Source organism: Aotus nancymaae, unplaced genomic scaffold (assembly GCF_030222135.1).
Source record: "Aotus nancymaae isolate 86718 unplaced genomic scaffold, 86718_ANA_hifiasm-v0.15.2.pri h1tg000010l, whole genome shotgun sequence".
NCBI lineage: Eukaryota > Metazoa > Chordata > Mammalia > Primates > Aotidae > Aotus > Aotus nancymaae.
Window position 1 is genome coordinate 46,806,136 of NW_026988421.1, and position 21,579 is coordinate 46,827,714.

Consider the following 21,579-nt stretch of genomic DNA (forward strand, 5'->3'; position numbering starts at 1 on the left):
TATATGAGTGTTGACTAAGAGGTCTCGCACTAAACTTAGACTGATGGATGGAGATGCAAGATACAATGGGGAGATAAAGCTACTAAATTTAGCAGTTAAATGGACACTGGGCTGGACAGAGAAGTCAAGCTCTTTGCGTAGCTACTGTGTTAGAGTCTGAAAGAAAAGAAGCTAAGGTAATTTGGTGTTGTCATGAACATAATTTCTCTCCTTTCAAAAGCTTTTAAAATTTTTCCCAGGATTTTGAGATAAGCATTATTGGACTGTACGTGAGTCATACTTTTCTGTTATTTTAATTATTGATATCATCATGACCATTATTATCACATGCTCAATAGTGATGAGAGCATATTGGTCAGGTGAAATAATCATTTGGCATTTCAAAATTTTTATGTGATGCCCCTTTATTACTGAGACTCTTCATATTTCCCCAAAATATTACATTTCAGTTGTTTTCTCTTTTGTGGCTTTTAATTTGTAACCTTTCTTTTTTATTTTTGGATACAGGATATTTATGTAACTTTAGTAAACCAAAAATAAAAACAAGACATAAAAATAAATGACGACCATAAGGGAAAATCTCATGAACCAAGTTTTTAAAACTATAAAACAGTTCATAGTCATACAATTGCATGTAAATACTTTCTAATTAAACACAAATATTTGAGTGTTGGGTATTTTTATGCTTGATTTTCACCCTTAGAAATTTTTATAAAGATCACATTTATCAGCTTATTTTTAACACTCAATGTTAAAAATGTTTTTGTTTATATTTTTGCTTTTAATTCTACTGCAGCCATAATTATTCAAATGTCCACATTAAAAGACAGTTTATTGCCTCAATGAACAAATGTAGAAAATATGATTTGGAACACTTTCTCTGGAAAATACATTTTTCTCTATCTGCTGCTAAAAAGATTAGTATAATTGGATATGGATCTATCATGGGGCCCTACCTCTTGCTCTCTGGCTATAGACGCAAGACAGTGAGTATTTAATTATTACTTCTCTCAGAAATTTTAAAACAAAACAAAATACAGTGAATTTAAGCCATTTTTAAAGCCATTGCATAAAACATTTATGGAGAACTGACATGGCATGAACACAGAAAATACCTAAAGTCAAGCGTAAAACAAGGAAGTGGAGTAAAATTACAGATGTATAATGGAATCTGCTCTGCAGAGAGAAGAGTAGAGAATATACACATAGAAAGGTAGAAACTAGAGACCATATGGTCGAAGACCAAGTAGTTTTCCTCTCTCCCTGGTAAACTTACAATTTCCATAAAAGTAAATTATTTTTTATCTCTATGTCATTGATATTATTAATACTCTCTCCCATCAATTTGATATCACTTGAAGGCATTCTTGTGTTTTCCTTATAAGCCAAATAACTTTGATTAAAATCAGAATATTCTTAGAAAAGCATCATTGCATGACAAAGATTCAGTGGAAAATTTTCTGTAGAATTTATTTCAAGAGCAATTTACTATTATGAAAAATTAAAGTTAATTATAGGCGAGTGATTATAATACAAGCTTTGGCAGTTGTTAGTAGGATCAAACTCAAATTGTTGGTTCTATTTTGTTATTCAGAGCAATCATATATATACACACATATATACGTATATATGTATATATACACACATATATACACACAATGTATATATATACACACCCATATATGTATATATACATAAATATGTCTATACACACATATATGTATGTATACACATATGTATACATACATATATTAATATATATGCGTATATATATGTGTATGTATATATATGTATATATTTTTTTTTTTTGAGACAGGAGTCACACTCTGTCACCTAGGCTGGAGTGTAGTGATGTGATCTAGGTACACTGCAAACTCCACCTCCTGGGATCAAGTGATTCTTCTGCCTCAGCTTCTAGATAGTTGGGATTACAGGGTGCCCACCACAATGCCTGGCTAATTTTTAGATGTTTAGTGGAAACAGGTTTTCACCATGCTGGCCACACTGGTCTTGAACTCCTGACCTCAAGTGATCCACTGGCCTTGGCTTCCCAAAGTGCTGGCATTATAGGCGTGTGCCATCACACCCAGCCCATATTTTTTATTATGATTCATTGTATTTGTAAAAGAACAACCAAAAACTTTGGGGAACAACCAAAAACTTTGGGCAACAACCAAAAGAATTACATTTCAGGTAAATGCCCTATATTTTAAAAGAAACTAAAAATATTTTGGTATTTATAATAATATAGTTATTTAACAATAATGTATATTTTATCAATATGTAGCTTTTGGGAAACAACATTTTATATTAAATAAAATTTAAGACAATGTAATTAAATGTATATATTTACATAAACTTATATCACAGTATTAATTTATATTACATTAACACTGGAGAGCATATTTACAAATATAATCTATATAAAAAGTGTGCACTCACATTTTTTCCAAATGAATTCTCTACTGTATTTTTGTAGAAAATATTGTTAACTAGTATCATAGAGAAGCATACAGAAAAAAACTTATTCTATATCAATGTAAATAATATTAAAATAATTAAGTGAAACATACAACAGCTCTCCAAGTAGACTAAAATATTTTCAAGTATTTATATTCTTATTTTATTTCAGAAATTACAATTATTTAGCAATATTGGTGTGGAAGCATATAGGTACAGTATATCTGGAGGACCATTTAGTAAAATGGATATAATGCCCTATCCCAGTAATATAATGAAGGTAAATAAATTTATCTCTATAAAGCAACCAAACAATTGTACAAAGATGTATGTACAAAAATTTTCACTACGGCATTTTTGTAATTATTAAAAACTGCAAGCAAACTTGACATCCAAGATAAGAGATTCGTTTTTTAAAAATCTCTGATTTTCTTCCAATAAACTATGAAGTTGATACAAATTATATAAAAACATATTTGTTTGCATCATAATTTTAGATGTATTATAAATTTCATGGAAAAATAGGCTGAAAGCATAATGAACAGTATAATCCAATTTAAATTAATAAGTATTATAAATATACAAGCCAACACACATAAAGGCATGAAATGAAATGTAGCAGGATAAATATTGAATGTTATTTTTCATATCTGATAAAATTACCTTCATATATATGCTTATTTTCTGATGTTTATCATAAGCATATATTATTTTACCATTAAATGAGGCTGTAATTTCCAGTGATGATTAGATTTGGATTAAAAGCCTGCATTTATCTCACTAATTTTCTAGCAGTAATGGTCTATATGTCACATAAAGCGAATGGGCACTGGGTTAAGGATATTCAGAATAAAAGACTTTATGCTTTTATGAATGAACCCCTAAAAGCACTGTGGCAGCAGGAAAACATAATTCACAAGAATTCAAAAAATTCATAGGTAATAAAGTACATAGTAAACTGTACTAAAGTAAGAGGCAAATTGAGATTTATTAAAGACTGCAAATTTTACCTGTTGTAAAGTGGATCACAAACCCTGAGCAATGATGTGACACGATTCAGGTTCACTAAGCTGAGTGTCTGACATTTGGATTTCATAAACTGAGAACTTGTGGGTAAGCATGTTTAGAGTTACTCTGAGTTTTCCCAGGTCCAGCACAATTACTGGTTACAATCCACTACCCCTTTCACCTCTGCACTCAAGAAAGACTGAGGTGCAAACAAGTGAGAACAAAGTTATTGTAGAGAGCTACTGAAGCCAATTACAGCTTTTTTTTTTAACTTTTGCAGAAATGAAACATACAACAACGTTAGTAATTTAGCAATTTATTTTAAGGTAATGTCTCACTCTGCTGCCCAGGCTGGAGTGCATTGGTGTGATCATGGTTCATTGTAGCCTCCATCCCCTAACCCCAAGCTCAGGGGATCCTCCCACCACAGTCTGCAGGTTAGTGGGACTTTAGGCATATGTTACCATGGCTGGCTAGTTTTTAAAATTTTTTTGTTAAGACAAAGTCTTGCTCTATTGCTCAGGGTGGACTCGAATTCCTGGGCTCAAGCAGTTCTCCCCACTGGACCTCCCAAAGTGCTGGAATTACAGGTATGATCCACCACTGTGCCAAGCCCAATATAGATATTTTTAATGACAACATATCTATGCTACCAGAGAACTACTTGATTGGCACATTACCATGAAACTTTTGCTCACTTTTTTTTTCTTTTTTGCAGCTATGTAAGACATTTTCACAGTTTCACCCTTCAACCAATGCCTACTATTTGTAAAACCAAGTTCCTGTGAGTGCACCCACCAAACTCTACATCTTCAAGCCAACAGCTGAGTGATACACTTATACCTTACCATCGTTGGAGAGAAATGGGTTACAGCCATGCTTGTCCTACTTTGCCAAGGACACCACCTCTTTTTTCTAAGCACTCTAATTCTTCTTGTTCAGAAATCTGACAAGCTTCCAGGATATTAAAGGGGAAGTATAATGGTTCTCTAACACACAGACATTCCCTTCCTTTCTCATTCTTCTTTCAATGAGTTAAAAAAGGAAATGTTGTTGATATACTCAGGAAATAAACCCAAATTATATAAGGAAAATTCAGTATTATATAAACACACATATAGACATTTAAATTATAATAATGTTATATCACAGGAGCAAAGAAAAAAAAAATCACTAACATCTCTATCCAGAACTCTGCCAGTGCTGTTCAGGAAAAGCATTTGCTTAACAGGATCCATCAACACCCAGTAATCCACATTGTCCTTTAAAGAAAGTTCTATGGTGGGGTCTGGTCCTCCAGCAGTCCCTTTGATCAGCATGTTGTCCACCAGAATTGTACCTGCAAACCAAAGAAAGTTATTTGAAAACATACTCTACTCATATGAATTCCTTAGCAAAGACCATGCTCTTAAACCGTGGCTGGCTCACTATCAGTTCTAAATTAGAAAATACTCAACTGTATATATAACAACATAAGACAGAAAATAGTATTTGCCAAAAAGCTAAAATATCTGCATTATTTATAAATATTTTTGGAAAATAAAGGTAGAAGGCAGAGATTCAAACACAGTGAGTTCCATCATCCATTTTCTACTTCCTTCTAACAACATAAATCTGTTCCCCCATCTATCACTTTTCACAGGAGTTATCATTAAATTTTATACGAACAAAAGGAAATGCCTGTAATAACAGAGTCTGATGCCTCAATTCATTCTGTAAGACCTCTGACATGAAAAAGAAGATATTTTGAAACTAAAAAAGAAGGAGGAAAGAAGAGAGTTTTTAAAAAGTGGCTGAGTCTCCATGGTGAGAACTGCTTCGTTTTCTTTTATCTTAGAGAAAATACATAAAACATAAATCTTGATATGAAAGACAAAACTAGTGTGCAGAAAGGCAATAGAAGCCATTTTTCTTTAAGACATGTCTGGGCTACTCCATTAGAACAATGCACTATGCCAATGTAACATTTCACTGCTTGCTTTATTATTTTTTTCAGCAAGCTTAATTGTAGACAGTTTTTGAATAAGAGCTGAAAAGATTATACCTGTAACCCTTTCCACTCTGTTAAAGATCCCACGGATTTTACATGTTCCACACAAACAGCACTGATGCAACTGGAATCCCATTTATCCCTCACACAGCAATGATATCTTTGCCAAACAATAACGTTCCATGGCTTAGAGCAATCATTTTCAACTGATCCATTTTATGAAACTTACAGATACAGAAGAGATGCGGCTATGCAAATGTAAATGTAGCCTCCAAAAAACACTAGAATAAATGGCAAATATCACGGAACCCATTGCCTTAGGATAGCACACAAGAATATATAGAGAATGAATATAAATCCGGCTTGAAAAATATAATGAAAAATGTATCTGTTGCATTACTTAAGGCATGAAATTGGCCTAAATGTTATGACATTGCATAATTAAAAAAAGTGGAAAGCTCTTTAAAGTATTTTCTCAGTAATTTAATAAGAACTATAATTACCTATAATATTTATTTATCATACTATTACTACAGGTCTTTATCTGTCTAAGAAATGTTGGAAAGAACGATGAATCTTTTATAACAAGCCCCAATAATGTTTAAACACAAATGTTGTCTCACATATACATTTCTAAATGGCAGGATTTTTTTCTACTTTTTCCACATATTAGGATATAATTATATGAATATTGAGTGGAATGAGTATTTTTATTTTTGACTGAAGTAGTAAATAGATAACCTACATACAATACACTCCAAAGTATAGGTCAGATATTGATAACATTTCATTGCCTATAAGTATGTTTAAGAATATATATATTCAAGGCCCCAGTACACACTAATTTACAAATACTTCACACAACTCACCACAAAAAGTTATTGGATTTATATTTCAATATAGAATTGAGAAACTGAAAGATAATTCATTTTCTGATTAACAAAAAAATATATACAATAGGCAGGTCAACTAATAATTAATACCTTGACTCAATAGTGTTTAAGAGTAGCTACTGCAAATCTTCTGATTGTGTGTGTGTGTGTGTGTGTGTGTGTGTGTGTGTGTGTAGTATACTCCAAGCAGATAGGCTAAGGGAAGGAACCATTGAACTCTCTTTACAAAACAGTTTATAACGAGATCAAGTTTTAATAGCAACTCTTATTAAGTGGTGAAACAAAAACACTATATGGATTTATATTTTATTTCATGATTTTTTAAATTTTCATAGAGACGTACTTAATGGTCTTCTTGGTTTCAGCTCACCTCTGTGTTCATCAATGACTGAAACTCAATAGTAAGTCTTTCTGCTGTTGGTGTGTTGAAAAAGTGTTTTGTTTGCTTGCCTGTTTTCCCCTTTAGAATTGTCCATTTGTATTGCCAAAAAGAAAAAAAAAGTAGCCTCTAAATTTTCATATGCCAACTTGCTTTAAGCCAAAAGTTCAGGGGAGAGAGAAAAGAGAGCCTATCTTAAGCAGACATGATACAAGGAGCAAGATACATATTAAAAAAAAAATTAACCTAGGTTTTCACTCTGAATTGCCTGAACAACTGTGCCTATATCACTCTCCTCAGAAAAATATGTGACACCCAAGCTAATGTTAGCACTGAGCCAGAAACGCCTGTCTCTCTCTATCCAGCAGTGGAGACTGTATCTTACTACACATCCTAAGATTTGGAGATCTGAACAACTAGTGTTCTAGACAATATTGGCAAATAGCTAAACATCAGAATACTCTAGGTACATTGGGATAATGTGCTTCCTTACCTCCTTCGTTACTTTGCAAGCTTCCCTTTTTGCCAATAAACCTTTTGTTTCACGTTTCATGTGACATTTAACTGTATTCCCTTCCTTGACTTCATTTTAAACACAACAATACATATAAGTTAAAAATAAAAAGATGGGAGGCATGACACAACACTAAGAAAGCTGGATGGCTCTATTAATGTCAGCTAGAACAAGCAATGTTTAGTAGTGGTTAAGAGACATATTTAACGACAATAAGTGGATCAACAGGTGTAATCCTGAATAGACCTGCTTTCCGGAATAGGTAGTATCCAAGATGGGATTCCCCTTACATGAAATTTTCCTTTCATCATAATAGAAATGGTAGCAGTCCCGAAAAAGGAATTACATTTAGTTTGATACTCACATAAAAGAAGTTAAGAGAGCTGACCCTGGAATGGATAGGCTTAGAATCCAATCCATAATCTACCACTTACCTGCTATGTGAAAATGGATAGATTACTTAACCTCATTTGCCCTCAATTTTTCCCTTCTATAAAACCAGTACTATCATAGAAAAGGCATTTCTACTATAATGCTATATGTATGTTCCTGAAAAAGACTTGTACTCTTGTATTTAGAACACTAATAAAAATCAAAACAATCACAATCATGATATAAAATATTAGCACAGTTAAATATTTATTGATATTTTCAACACATTTCTCAGCTGGTCAGTCTTTTACAGCTTTAAATATTGGGATTTGTGCTTCTTCCTTCAAGAAATAGGTAATGAGGGCCATTTACCTCTAGAGACTTTTTTTTATAAAAATGGAAAACTTTGGCCAGGAGTGGTGGCTCACACCTGTAATCCCAGGACTTTGGGAGGCAGAAGCGGGCAGATCACGAGGTCAGGAGATGGAGACCATCCTGGCTATCATGGTGAAACCCCATCTCTACTAAAAATTACAAAAAAAAAAAAAATAGCCATGGCTGGTGGCATGTGCCTGTAGCCCCAGCAACTCTGCAGGCTGAGGCAGGAGAACCGCTTGAACCCGGGTGGTGGAGATTGCAGTGAGCCAAGATGGTGCCACTGCACTACAGCCTGGGTGACAGACTGAGACTCTGTCTTAAAAAAAAAAAAAAAAAATTCAGTTTTTATTTTGCCTCTTTATTTACCTATTAATTCAGATAAATAACTTTGCCACTTTTTATGTACTTCCTGATTCTCTAGAGAGATTAATATTTTATAAACAACAGGAGTTCATGTAACTGCTAATATAGACTTATACCAAATACATGTTCTTCAATAGATTTTTCATTTTCTCTTAAGATCTTCCTACATTGCTAATACTTTTTAATTGTGAAAAGAAGCTTATCCAGACTATATCAAAGCATAAATAACAAATTTATGAATAAACTAAAAAAAGTTATAAAAAAATCTTCCTCATTTTAGCAACTTTATTCTTCTATTTACCAATTGTGCATAATGTAATTTACATCAAAGAAGAGCCTACTGGTTTGCTCTGATGATTAGATAACTCTCCTGAGTGCTGAGTATAGTTCCTGGTACAAGTAATAATTTCTAAAATGAAACTATGATTATTGTTGTTGATGTTATTAACACCATTTTGAAAGAAAATCATTTTTAGCTAAAAATAGCTTTCTGTCAGAGAAGCCTTACAACCAAGTCTACTCCTCATTTCACAAACTAGGGTCAGGTTTGGTCAGCACATTAGTGTAGTAAGCAGTCTGGAAGAATTTACACGAATTCACAGTAGTCAATATCGGAAATCAGAAGGTAAGAGGGAATGCCTCTTTGAGATGCAACTGTAAAGAAGCCCCCATACCTCCCCAATGGCCAGTTCTTTTTATGCTATATTCCAACTGATAGGTGGTCCATCCAGGTCTGCTGTATCACCAGAGTGACCACCATTCTTCCCACTTTCTCACCTCTGTCTTGAATTTTCTCATAGCAACTAAATAGATTTAATGGCAGGAAAAGGGCTTATTCAATAAATCATACTAGTAGTGATCTTTATATAGAATACTTTTTGCTCATTCCAAGTATAATGCCTGGTTTTATTAGGAAATATACACATCTAACACACACACATACATGTACACATACAGTTGGCTCTCCATATACATGAGATTCTAATCCATGCATTTAATCAAGCAGGGATCAAGTATATTTAGGAAGATAATAGATGGTTGTGTCTCTACTAAACATGTACAGACTTTTTCTCATCATTATTCCTAAACAATACACTATAACAGCTACTTTCATGGCATTTACATTTTATTAGGTATTATAAGTAATCTAGAGATGATTTAAGTATAGTTATATGGCTTGCGTAATGATAGGAATATATCCTAAGAAATATGTTTGTAGGCCATTTTGTCACGGTACAAACATCATAGAGTGTACTCACATAAACCTAGATGTATATTGTACTACATACCTAGTTTATATGGTGTAGCATATTACTTCTAGGCTACAAACCTGCACAGCATGTTACTGTACTGAATATTGTAGGTGACTGTAATAGAACGGTATTTGTGTATCTAAACATAGTTATACACAGAAAACATGCAGAAAAAATATAGCATTATAATCTCATGGAACCGCCGTCATTTATGGGATTTGTCATTGACCAAAATGTAGTTATGCTACACATCACTGTATTTGGGATAATGCAATGAATGGGTTATATGAAACTACTATGCCATTTTACGTAATGGACTTTAGTGTCCATGGATTTGAGTGTCCTTGGGAGGAAAGGAGAATACTGGAACCAACTGCCCATGGATACCAAGAAACAACTCTCTCTATATATTATAGAAAATAAAATAAACACACACACCTATACACACAGAGAGGGCAGGGGGAGAGTCATATAAATCATATTTTGATATTCAATGTTTTTCTGGAAAAGTTATTTGCCTCTTTAAATAGATACTTACAATACAAGTGAATTACTTTCTAAAATAGCTGGGGAGGTGGCTGTGGCGGGTTGATAGCGGGGTGTGTTGCTTTTCTAATTAACCTAACGCAATGAAGCTGAGAGAGTAAGTTCTGTAGCGAGAAAGAGTAATTGACTGCTTGGGTTCATTCCAAACATTGCAATAAGAAGAAATCACTCTGTGCAAAGAACCCACTACTTGGTGCTCTTAAATAATTAATTATCCAAAGATGTATAAACAATATGGACTGCATAAAATTTTCCCAACGATCTTTATTTAGTTTGATACAACTAGAAGAATGTTTAGTTGTATCATATAACCAGAAGCATATACTGTTTTCTCTTGCAGGTAAATTCTTGCAAACAAAAAACAGAAAACTAAAGCTCCCCAAAGTACATTATTAATTAAAAGATTAAAAGATAAAAAGTGAAATTTTAACAAATTGGTTTTCCAGTGAGGTTCAGCAGTAAACAAAGCCATTTTGTTGGTATCGAGTAAAATCTATACTCTAAGATATCAGGCTAAAATATGACACTTTCATTCTCAAATACTCTTTTTTAATCAAAAATTTCTGGCACCTTCCTGGAAGTAGTATCTCTCTTCTTTGACTTTTCACATTTTTTCTTCCTTTACTATTATATAAACTACATTTCAACTATGTATATGTACATATTGTATCTAGACAACTACTTGGAAAACTCTAACATGGCAAGAAATATATAATGTGTGTGTCTAGCAACTTTATAATGACAGTACAAATTTTGGTTGAGCTGAGGCCCATACATTACACATTTTGATGTAGAATTTATTTTGTTCATATGCCACTTATACAAAAAATGAATCACAAAATTTTAGAAGTAGGAGGAAACTTAGCATCCCTTTATATATATATCTATGTATGGAACATAAAGCCAGTCTTCTTTTATCTCCACATTTCCCTATCCCAAGAGTTGAAATTATCTGAAATTACCTGACCAAGTTGACCTAGCTAATAAAAGCAGATTTAAAACAAAAGTCTGGTTCTACTAACTTGATAGTTTAGTTATCCTTTCCCTAGTTCCCTATATTTTGCTTTTCTCTTGAATATATACATTTTTAAAATATGAAAACATAAAAATCTTTTTTAGTTTTGCTTTCAGTTCTTAGGAAACTTATCCAACAATTCTGAATATGTATACACTCACTATTTTGAATTTCACACCCTATAATATTCTTCACCAAAGTTCAAAAGATTACAATAGAAATGACTCTAAAGTAAAATATTAGAGAAGAGTATGATATAATTGACAACAAACTGACCCTAGAACCACTTCCCTGGGTCATAGATTCAGAGATAGATATAGATTTAGTCTGTGACATTAGAGCTTGCCGCTTATAAAAGAAGATAGTGGGCATTAAAGATGGTCCAAAAAAAACCTGTGACTTGCTTCTACCCCAAAGAAAAGTCTTTGTTTCCATTTTTCATTTATGCATCAGGTTACATGAGATTCTATGCTGCAAACCTGTGTCTATGTGTCTGTATAACATGAGAACAAAATCTGTGTTGTATTCTGAGTCCATAAAGTATACCTAACAATCTGAATGAGCTTGGAAGCAAATGCTCCCCTAATCAAGTTTCAGATCAAAGTGTACCCCTGACAACCCCTTGGTTATACTCAGGTGAAAACTTAAGCAGAATACTTGGCTATGTCATGTCTGGACCCCTGACCCAAAGAAACTATGAAATAATAAATGTGTGTTGTTTTAAATTATCTCATTTTAATGATAATGTTATACTGCAACAGGTAACTGACACAGGGTTTAATGTCAAAAGATATATGTTCAGAATCTTGGCCCCACACTACTTACTAACCGTGAGCTTAAGCAAGTTCCCAAGATTTTTACAATCAGCAATATGGGTTTCCATGAGGCAAAAATAAAGTAATATAAGTGGAGGCAAACAATTATTCAACAGGTAACATTTTTCATCCCACAGCTACTGGAAATTTATAGATTTATGCATATAAAGCAGTTATATATTCTTTTTCATTAAATTGGGAACATTATCAACAAAATGTTTTAAAATGTAAAATGTACTTTCTTTACAACTGAATAAAAGCAAGATGGAACATACATAAAAACCAGCATAAAAAAAAAGATTATGAATGCATATGTAAAACATAAAACAAAAAGAGGTCAACATTATATTCACAGTTACCACTGATAATTTTTCATGAAGTAAAAGGCCATTTTTTTTTTCTGGCAAAAGCAAAAATTAAGATAAAAAGCAATAAAGGTCATATTACTAAGATCAAAAATGCTTATTAGTGCTTATTAGCATTTGCTGACTATATTAACTGGACTAAAAGATAAAATATAAAGATTTTAAGGGAATTACAATATCTAATTCTCAGACTTGTGTAAATGGGAAAGGTTCATACCCTCAGAATATTACAAGATTTTATTAGTTTCAGACCATCAAATTGCTGCAGTTAAAATTAAAAGTACAAACAGACCATGCCGCGTGTGTGTGTGTGTGTGTGTGTGTATGTATTTCAACATAATGATTAAGGTGGTTTAAAAACAATCTTCAAATCCCACTCTCCTCCACAATAAAAAAGAGTACAGAATCTAATCAGGCAGTTCTGTTTATTAGAAAAATATATCTCAGGGGTTGAAAGCAAAGTAACAAATTTTGTATAAAAAAAATTATATATATATATATGTGTATATATATATATATATATATAGAGAGAGAGAGAGAGAGAGAGAGACAGACAGACAGACAGACAGAGACAGACACAGAGACAGAGTCTTGCTCCATCACCCAGGCTGGAGTGCAGTGGCACAATCTCGGCTCACTGCAACCTCTGCTTCCTAGGTTCAAGTGACTCTCGTGTCTCAGCCTCCCTAGGAGCTGGGATTGCAGGTACCCACCACAACCAGTTAATTTTTGTGTGTGTGTGTGTAGACGGGGTTTCCCCATGTTGGCCAGGCTGGTCTTGAACTCCTAACCTCAAGTGATCCACCCACCTCAGCCTCCTAAAGTGCTGAGATTACAGGCATGAGCCACCACACCCAGCCAAAAATATAGTATTAAAATTTATGTGAAAGACTGATTTGAATAGATAAAAGCCAAAAAAATCCCTACTAGATGAAAAAGCTCAACCTCTTAACCTGTGGCTCCATTAGAATCAATTATAAACCTCAAATCTTGGCCTTGTCTTCAATTCCCTAAGCAGGAAATTAAATCTCTACCAAGCTGAAGATTCCATTTTTTTTTTTTTAACCAAAACCTCATTGGAACTTGTGAAATACCTTTTTTCAATGAAAATGCGACTGTAACTGTTGTTCTTAGATATGTGATTTAAAATATAAAAATTCTGACTAAGCTTTTAAACACTATTTCAAAGTTTTAAAGAGTTTTCAACTCAGTACATTGTAAGTATGATTGAATAGACTGAAAGAGTTGATTAAGTACCTTAAGAAAAAAATCCTGTTGGGTACGCTTGTCTACTCTTTTAGATGTTTGAAGAGTTTGTATGAAATTTATCAACATCACAGTAGTTTAATAAAGATTGCACAAATAGTACTTTGGATAGGGGTAGTAAGTTTGTAAAGCTTATGAGTTAACAGAACTTTAATAACAGAACAAAAAATGTTTTCTCTTAGTGTTTCAGTCTTCCTATGTCTATAACAGGAATGAAAATATTTATGTTATATGTATGGACAAATAGAAGTTTGATTTTAAATGTGTCACTTACACATATTTAATATCAGTTAAAACTCAAGCGATATTCCATGCAAAGACACCTTACATATTCAAAAATAAACAAAAGCATCTCATTGATTGTAGGCTAACAAAACGAATTACATAATACAAAGATGATGTTTAAGAAATGTGTGTGCAATTAACTAGGAGCAATGAACCAACAAACATACTTCAACAACTCCATTTATTTTCTTTATTTTTTTTTGAGTTTCTGGCTGATCCAAATCCAAGTGTATACTCTAGGCAGAGAAAAAAGTCACACCATAATCTTCCCTATTTCTCCTCTGATTTCAGATTTAATTTGCAATATAAGATATTTAAAACACTTTACGCCATAGGTAATTTCGTACAATAGCAGATACAGTTTTTTTTAGTATGTCTAGGAGAATTCTGAGTTGTCATAACCCTACAGTTAAATCTGTTTTCTCACCTACAAAATCATTCATATTAACAATTCCATAAACAACAAGGCAACATTCTTTAATAAGTTATGGAAAAATAATAAAATGGGGATGTTGTGACTATATTAAATGTGAGTCAGAACTCTGTTACAGAAAAATGTTTTGTTTCTATAGGTAATTTGTTTCTGGAAGCAATTAATTGGAGCACATATTTAATAACCATATGTACTCAAGTACAGTTTGCTTTTTTCATGTAAAAGTGGGCAAGTATTCAGACTAAATTCTGTCATATTTCTATGGCAGTGTCTGTCGTAGAAAAATAAATAAGCTTAAGTTTGATCATTAAAGCACCACAAATATAATTAACTAAAGAGTACTCAAATGTTCAAAGTTTTCTGATAGGCTTATCATTTGAGAGGTTAATCCAGCCAAATAAATTTAATTTCATGTACTCTCTAACTGCAAATGAAGGAAGCTTTCTAAGTCATATTCCTTTCCCATAGCACAGGTACTTGCTCTTTTCAAAAAAATCAAATAAACCAAATTAAATAAGATTATTTCAGATATTTTCTAAGAGTCATTTTATTCCTTTGGTCTGTAAGATGATGAAAATCATTTTACACATTGAAGAAGCTATTTTATAGCCTGACACAGTACTTTACTTTCAAATGTCTTTTCTAATCATTGCATAAATGTTTCACCTCCTTGGTTAGATTAATTCCTACATGTTTTATTCTTTTTGATGCTATTATAAACTGAACTATTCTCTTAATTTCTTCTTTAGCTTATTAACTGTTAGGTATACAAGTGCAACTGATTATTGCATGTCGGTTTTGTATCCTATTACTTTGCCCAGTCCAATCCAAGAACCTCAATTTGAGTTTTTTTTTTCTTTCTTTCTTGGAGACCACTCAAGCACTAATTTCTATATTAGCTGGTGTACCAGCAAGAAAATGTCACCCTTGAATTAGGATAAACCAATGTGTGTTTAGTAAAGGAAAGCTTAAGAGAGGTTTGAGTAGGGGAATAGGGGAACTATAAGAGGTAATGTCATACACTGACAAAACAAGGAATACAAAAGAAAAATTTTGTTAAAAAAGATAATCTAATGGGCAAATGTCATATAACAAGAGCCATATTTAGAAAAGGAGGCAGCCAGCTTGGAGAGAACCTATGAGACACATACCTGGCTGTTACTGGTCTCTTCCCCTTCATCTTCTCCTTTCTTTACCCATTTGTGGAAACCAACTGAATGTTAGATGGCTCAGGAGCCTTCTGATGTAATCCATGCAGCCTGAGCAGATGAAGAGTGGACGTAAAGGGCAAACAGACATATCTGCACATTACCACCTCAAGGCAGTATCTTCTGAATAGGTCTTGTTAAGAGAATCTCAGTCCCTTAACAATGGACATAGATTAAGGAGAAGTTGAGAGTTCATTTATGAATTAACTCGTGAGTGATTGGCTTAGGAAATCAAGTGCCATATAGGGTAAGGCATAATAACATTGTGGTACTGGACATTATTTAGATGTGGTTTCCTTTATGTGTCTGTATAAAATCAACTTTTAGTTATAAAATTTGCTCTATAGTGTAGGTACTTTGCTTCGCTCTCTCTCTTCCCACTATAAGAATGGCATACATATTTTAAAGCCTAGTTTAACAACAAAAAATAATATTAATTTGACCAAGAGTGGCAGCTTACACCTGTAATCGCAGCACTTTGGGAGGCTGAGGTGGGTGGATCACTTGAGGCCAGGAGTTCAAGACCAGCCTGGTCAACATGGTAAAACTCCGTCTCTACTAGAAATACAAAAATTAGGTGTGTGTGGTGGGGGGTGGGGGGCACCTGTAATCCCAGCTACTCCAGAGGCTGAGGCAGGAAAATCACTTGAACCTGGGAGGACTATGTTGCAGTGAGCCAAGATTGTGCCACAGCACTCCAGCCTGGGGTACAGAGCAAGACCCTCTCAATAATTAAATAAATAGAAATTTACTAATGTATTAGCTTCTATTGTGAGTAACAAAAGATTATACTTCTGTGCTTAAATCATATTGACATCATTACATAGAATATGTAATACATAATTCTATATTTTGCTCCAATGTGCCATAAATATCAAATAGCTCCTTAGGGATTTTAGTAAAAATATACAGTATGCCTCCATCTAGCAGTGCTGCTATTCAATTTTTTTTTTAATTAGGAAAACGTCATATGCTATTGCTAAAACAGTCTCTTCATTCCCCTGTGAACATAATTGAGGGTCTTTAATTGACTGGCTGTTAGACCTACTGCAGAATAGGGCAATGGACTCAGACGTCTGTAGGCTGATATTTCTAAAGAATAAGTTAAGCATAATCTACTTTGGATCAATTTGGTTTAGTTGGTCACAGGTGGGATGCTCCCCGCTTCACAAAATTCTGTCTCTCAGTGGTAAACAGCTTCTGAAATAACTTCACTGTGTAGCCCAGTAATGCTCTATAAAGGTTATGAAAAATTACGTCTCTAATGAAAACATATTCAAAACAGAATGTCCCTTTTACGTCATGACTGTGTTTGTCATTGAAAAATTTTCCTTCGTAGAAAAACTCACGAAAAGAACTGGTCATACACCTTCCCCACTTTCTTACCTTACATATTTTTAAAAATATCCCAGTCGAGCTTCCCTCTTAAGTCCTACCAAAAGGTGAGAAAGAGCTTTTTGACAAATGGGCTCCAGGATGTTAAATGCCACAGGCAGTTCAATCTATAGCTTCCTTCCCCATCAGCAACATTTCTCACAGCTAATCATTCTCTCCTCCATATACTGCCATTCACTTACCTTTCAGAACAAAATAATCTTCTGTATTATTTCTACTTCATTGTTTGCTCTTTCCTGGTCTCCCCTGCTCATTTATCCTTGTCTCTGTGACTTGGTTTTTATAAATTCTTTTATTCTTTTTTATTGTCTTACTCAGTTTCATCTATACTCTTGACTTATGACTCCTAAACTTAAATCTCCAGTCCAGACCTCGTTCCCGAACTGAAAATGCACGTCTCCCCACTGCCTTCTCCACATCTTCATTCATACATCTAGTAAGTCAAGACCTGATCAAAACGAGCTCTGGGTCTTTCTATGTACTTCTGTGTCTCTTCCTCATGCTATTTCTTTTTATCATGCAAGCCAAGGGAACCTCCATTTTTCCAGTATTTCCAGACAGAAATTGTCTTTGTCTTCACTGACTCAGTTTCTCTCAAGCCTCAGATCTAGTGTGCAAGAAAATCCCATTATAGATAGAATAAATCCAGGATCGTACACTTTTTCAAACTACCTTTATTGTTGCCAACATGGTCTATGCCAACATTATCCTTTTGCCTGGATTACTGCAATACATTCCTAAATGATTTTCACGTTTTAGCCTTACCCTTAGTCCATTTTCAACACAACAGCCAGAATTATCATTCTAAAACATAAGTTAACTTGAAACTCTCTAATGGCTCCCAATCTCCCTGAAAGTAAAAGCCAAATGTTTAGGTTGTTCTAAAATGCCTGTCATGATTTAGTCCTTCTAGCCACTAACCAATAGCTATTTCTCCCACACATCAGGTGCTCTCCCAACTTAATCCCTTTGCCTCATGTCCTGTACCTAGAGATCTCCTTCGCCAGAGAGGAAAAAGGCCTTTTCTCATACCACCATCTGACTTGTACTCCAGTATCTATTTCTCAGTGAAGCCATCTCTAACCACTCTATTTAATTACCTAACATATGATATACAACATACTGATTTATATTTTTTCACTCCTCCAACTGTCTTTTTTCCCCCAAGTGAATCCCTTGGATTAATTCCTATATAATCCATTAAGAATTATAGTTTTCTTAAGTTATGGATTTATTTTAAACTTACAGACATTTTGAAAACTCTAGCTGGAAATACATCTTTTTAATGGGCTTTCTGAAAACACTGATTTTGAAGCATATCTCAATGCTAATTGGTGAATATGTTATCATAACATAAATTTTAGCTCAGATATTAATATAATATCTGATCCCCATCTTTATTTTTTCTTTACCTGAGTTTTATATGTCCTATTATATAGTAGTATCTTATGCATACAATGCAACATACAACAATTATCCAGAATCACATACAACAATTATCCAGAAGAACAATTGTGATATAAATACATACATATGATTAAGCATATGCATTGCTTTTGTGGTTGTTCTCATGACTATCACACCTAAATATCTAATTGTCCTTTTCAAAAAGGAAAAATTACAATAAGTAAAAAGCAATAAAAAATGTTCAAATGCCATTATGTGTCAAAGTCATCTCATTATTCCACCTGCTGTAAGAATGAGTACTTAATATAACAAGACGTATCCTGTATCAGTCCAGTGGTTACTGTTAGAAATGTTCTCCCACCATGAGCTACATTTGCACAGAGAAACATTTAGGTATTAAAACACATCAACTCTCTCTGTAACCCAATAATTTTACTCCTGTGTTCAGTGTTTTTAAAAAATCTTGTACATGTATATCAGAAAGTACATTTATGTGTGTGTACTTTTAATTATAAGAAAAAAATCATGAGTTTTAATAATGAATATGGCACATATGTACTTACATGTCTTATTAGAAACATATTTACATGAACAAACAGTTTTTACTGTTAGAATGTAAAACTTAATGGTATAAATTTAACAATGAGCAATGTTTCTGTCTCATGTCTTTATAGTTTATCCAGAAGCATCTATTGTATACAGCATAATCCAGTATTCATGGAATTATCTGGGCATCTGAAACAACATTTTGCAATCAGAGAGTTCTGTCCTAGAACTGTGAACCTGAGTCTAGAAATAAGGATCAGTTTATTTTCATGTGACTGCAGCTTACTTGGGTTTCCTCCTTTTCAAAAGTTTATCCTCAAGGAAAGGAAACAAAAGCAGACGTGCACAGCATTACGTAACAGGAGGGGTGTAACAGTATTAAGCGATGGTGATAAGAATTGGAGAGAAGAGTCCTAACAGTGTTTGAGTCTATAGTTCCTACAGTTTTTTCTTGGGCTGGGTTGTTCTGTGTGATACTTCTGTATTCTTCCACCAGAGGCTCATTTTAACTTATGCATATTTGTGTTTATATACTCCCAGGGAAATATTTTAATATTCATGAAATTACAAAAACATTACTTTTATCATAACGTACATTAAGCTAGGGGTTGCCTATTTGTAAATATGCTCAGCCAAATCTATGTATATAATACTGTATGTCTACTGGCTATTTGATGAGAAGAAAGTCAATAGGATGAATGAGACAAGTAAACAATATTTTCATTTTTTTAATTAGCTTTATTTACAGGAATAATGCAAAGGATTCAGGAAACAGGAAGTAAAAGATGCTACCCAGGACTAAGTACATAATTTGTGTCTTTTATCCTCAGGCTGGGTATCTTACTTGAATAATGATTTCAGTATAGCAAACAACTACAGCACATAACAGGTTTGGGGAATTACTTATACATATTAAATCTTTTGTTTCATTGTTTTGGGGGCTGTTTAATGATAATCACTTCCATATCACCCTTGAATTCTACATATTTTCCTTATCCCTTGTCTTTACATTTGATACGTGGATCAGTACATTGCTACCATTGCGATCTCAGAGTTTATCACTAGAACTCTGGACCCTGTGGCTTTTCATACACCTGATTTCATTCTTACACCTCTCCTCCTTTACTTTCAAGCTCAGAAACTCATCCAATAATGTAAAACTGTAATGCCAACAACACTAAATTCTTTGTACCCAAGCCATAAGGTGTGTGATGTTCACATACCTGAACATCAAAGATTTTAAGTATATCATATTAACATAATACATGTGTCACATCTGACAGATAGCCACACATACACACACAGAAACAAACACATGTACACATACGGAAAGTGAGATAAACAATGCTGACAGATGAAGAAACCAATTTTCCTAGGAAGAAATATTATGAAATGGGAAAGTCAGCATAAATGGCAATGTGACTGAGAACATTCAACACTATTCCCATCAAGCTACCATTGACCTTCTTCACAGAACTGCAAAAAACCAATTTAAACTTCATATGGAACCAAAAGAGAGCCTGCATAGCAAAGACAATCCTAAGCAAAAAGAACAAAGCCAGAGGCATTATGCTACCTGACTTCAAACTATACTACAAAGCTACAGTAATCAAAACAGCATGCTACTGGTACCAAAACAGCATGCTACTGGTACCAAAACAGAGATATAGACGAATGAAACAGAACAAAGTCCTCGAAAGCAATGCCACACATCTACAACCATCTGATCTTTGACAAACCTGACAAAAACAGACAATGGGGATAGGATTCCCTGTTCAATAAATGGTGTTGGGCAAACTGGCTAGCCATGTGCAGAAAGCTGAAACCAGACCCCTTCCTTACATCTTACACTAAAATTAACTCCAAATGGATTAAATATTTAAACATAAGACCTAATACCATAAAAATCCTAGAAGAAAACCTAGGCAAAACCATTCAGGACATAGGCATAGGCAAGGACTTCATGACTAAAACACAAAAAGCAATGGCAACAAAAGCCAATAGAGACAAAAGGGATCTAATTAAACTTCAGAACTTCTGTACAGCAAAAGAAACAATCATTAGAGTGAACCAGCAACCAACATAATGGGAAAAATATTTTGCAATCTACCCATCAGACAAAGGACTAATATTCAGAATCTACAAAGAACTAAAGCAGATTTACAAGGAAAAACAACAACAACAACAACAACAACAAAAACAAGCAAACTCATTCAAAAGTGGGCAAAGGGTATGAACAAATACTTTTCAAAAGAAGACATTTATGAGGCCAAGAAACATATGAAAAAATGCTCACCATCACTGGTCATTAGAGAAACACAAATCAAAACCACATTGAGATACCATGTCATGCCAGTTAGCATGGTAATCATTTAAAAAATCTGGAGACAACAGATTCTGGAGAGGATGTGGAGAAATAGGAACACTTCTACACTGTTGGTGGGAGTGTAAATTAGTTCAACCATTGTGGAAGACAGTGTGGCGATTCCTCAAGGACCTAGAAATAGAGATTCCATTTGATCCAGCAATCCCATTACTGTGTATATCCCCAAAGGATTATAAATCATTCTACTATAAAGACACATGCACATGTATGTTCACTGTGGCACTATTTACAATAGCAAAGACTTGGAACCAACCCAAATGCCCATCAGTGATTGAATGGACAAAGAAAATGTGGCACATATA

General features: G+C 33.8%; 1 protein-coding gene across 1 annotated transcript in view; it reads right to left on the bottom strand.

The window, feature by feature from the left end:
* Positions 1-21,579, bottom strand: part of PCDH15 (protocadherin related 15) — a 965,496-nt gene that overhangs the window by 518,613 nt on the left and 425,304 nt on the right. The window contains exon 4 of the mRNA XM_064374141.1: positions 4,647-4,807. Within this exon, the coding sequence (XP_064230211.1) occupies positions 4,647-4,807 (161 nt within the window). The remainder of the gene's footprint in view (positions 1-4,646; positions 4,808-21,579) is intronic.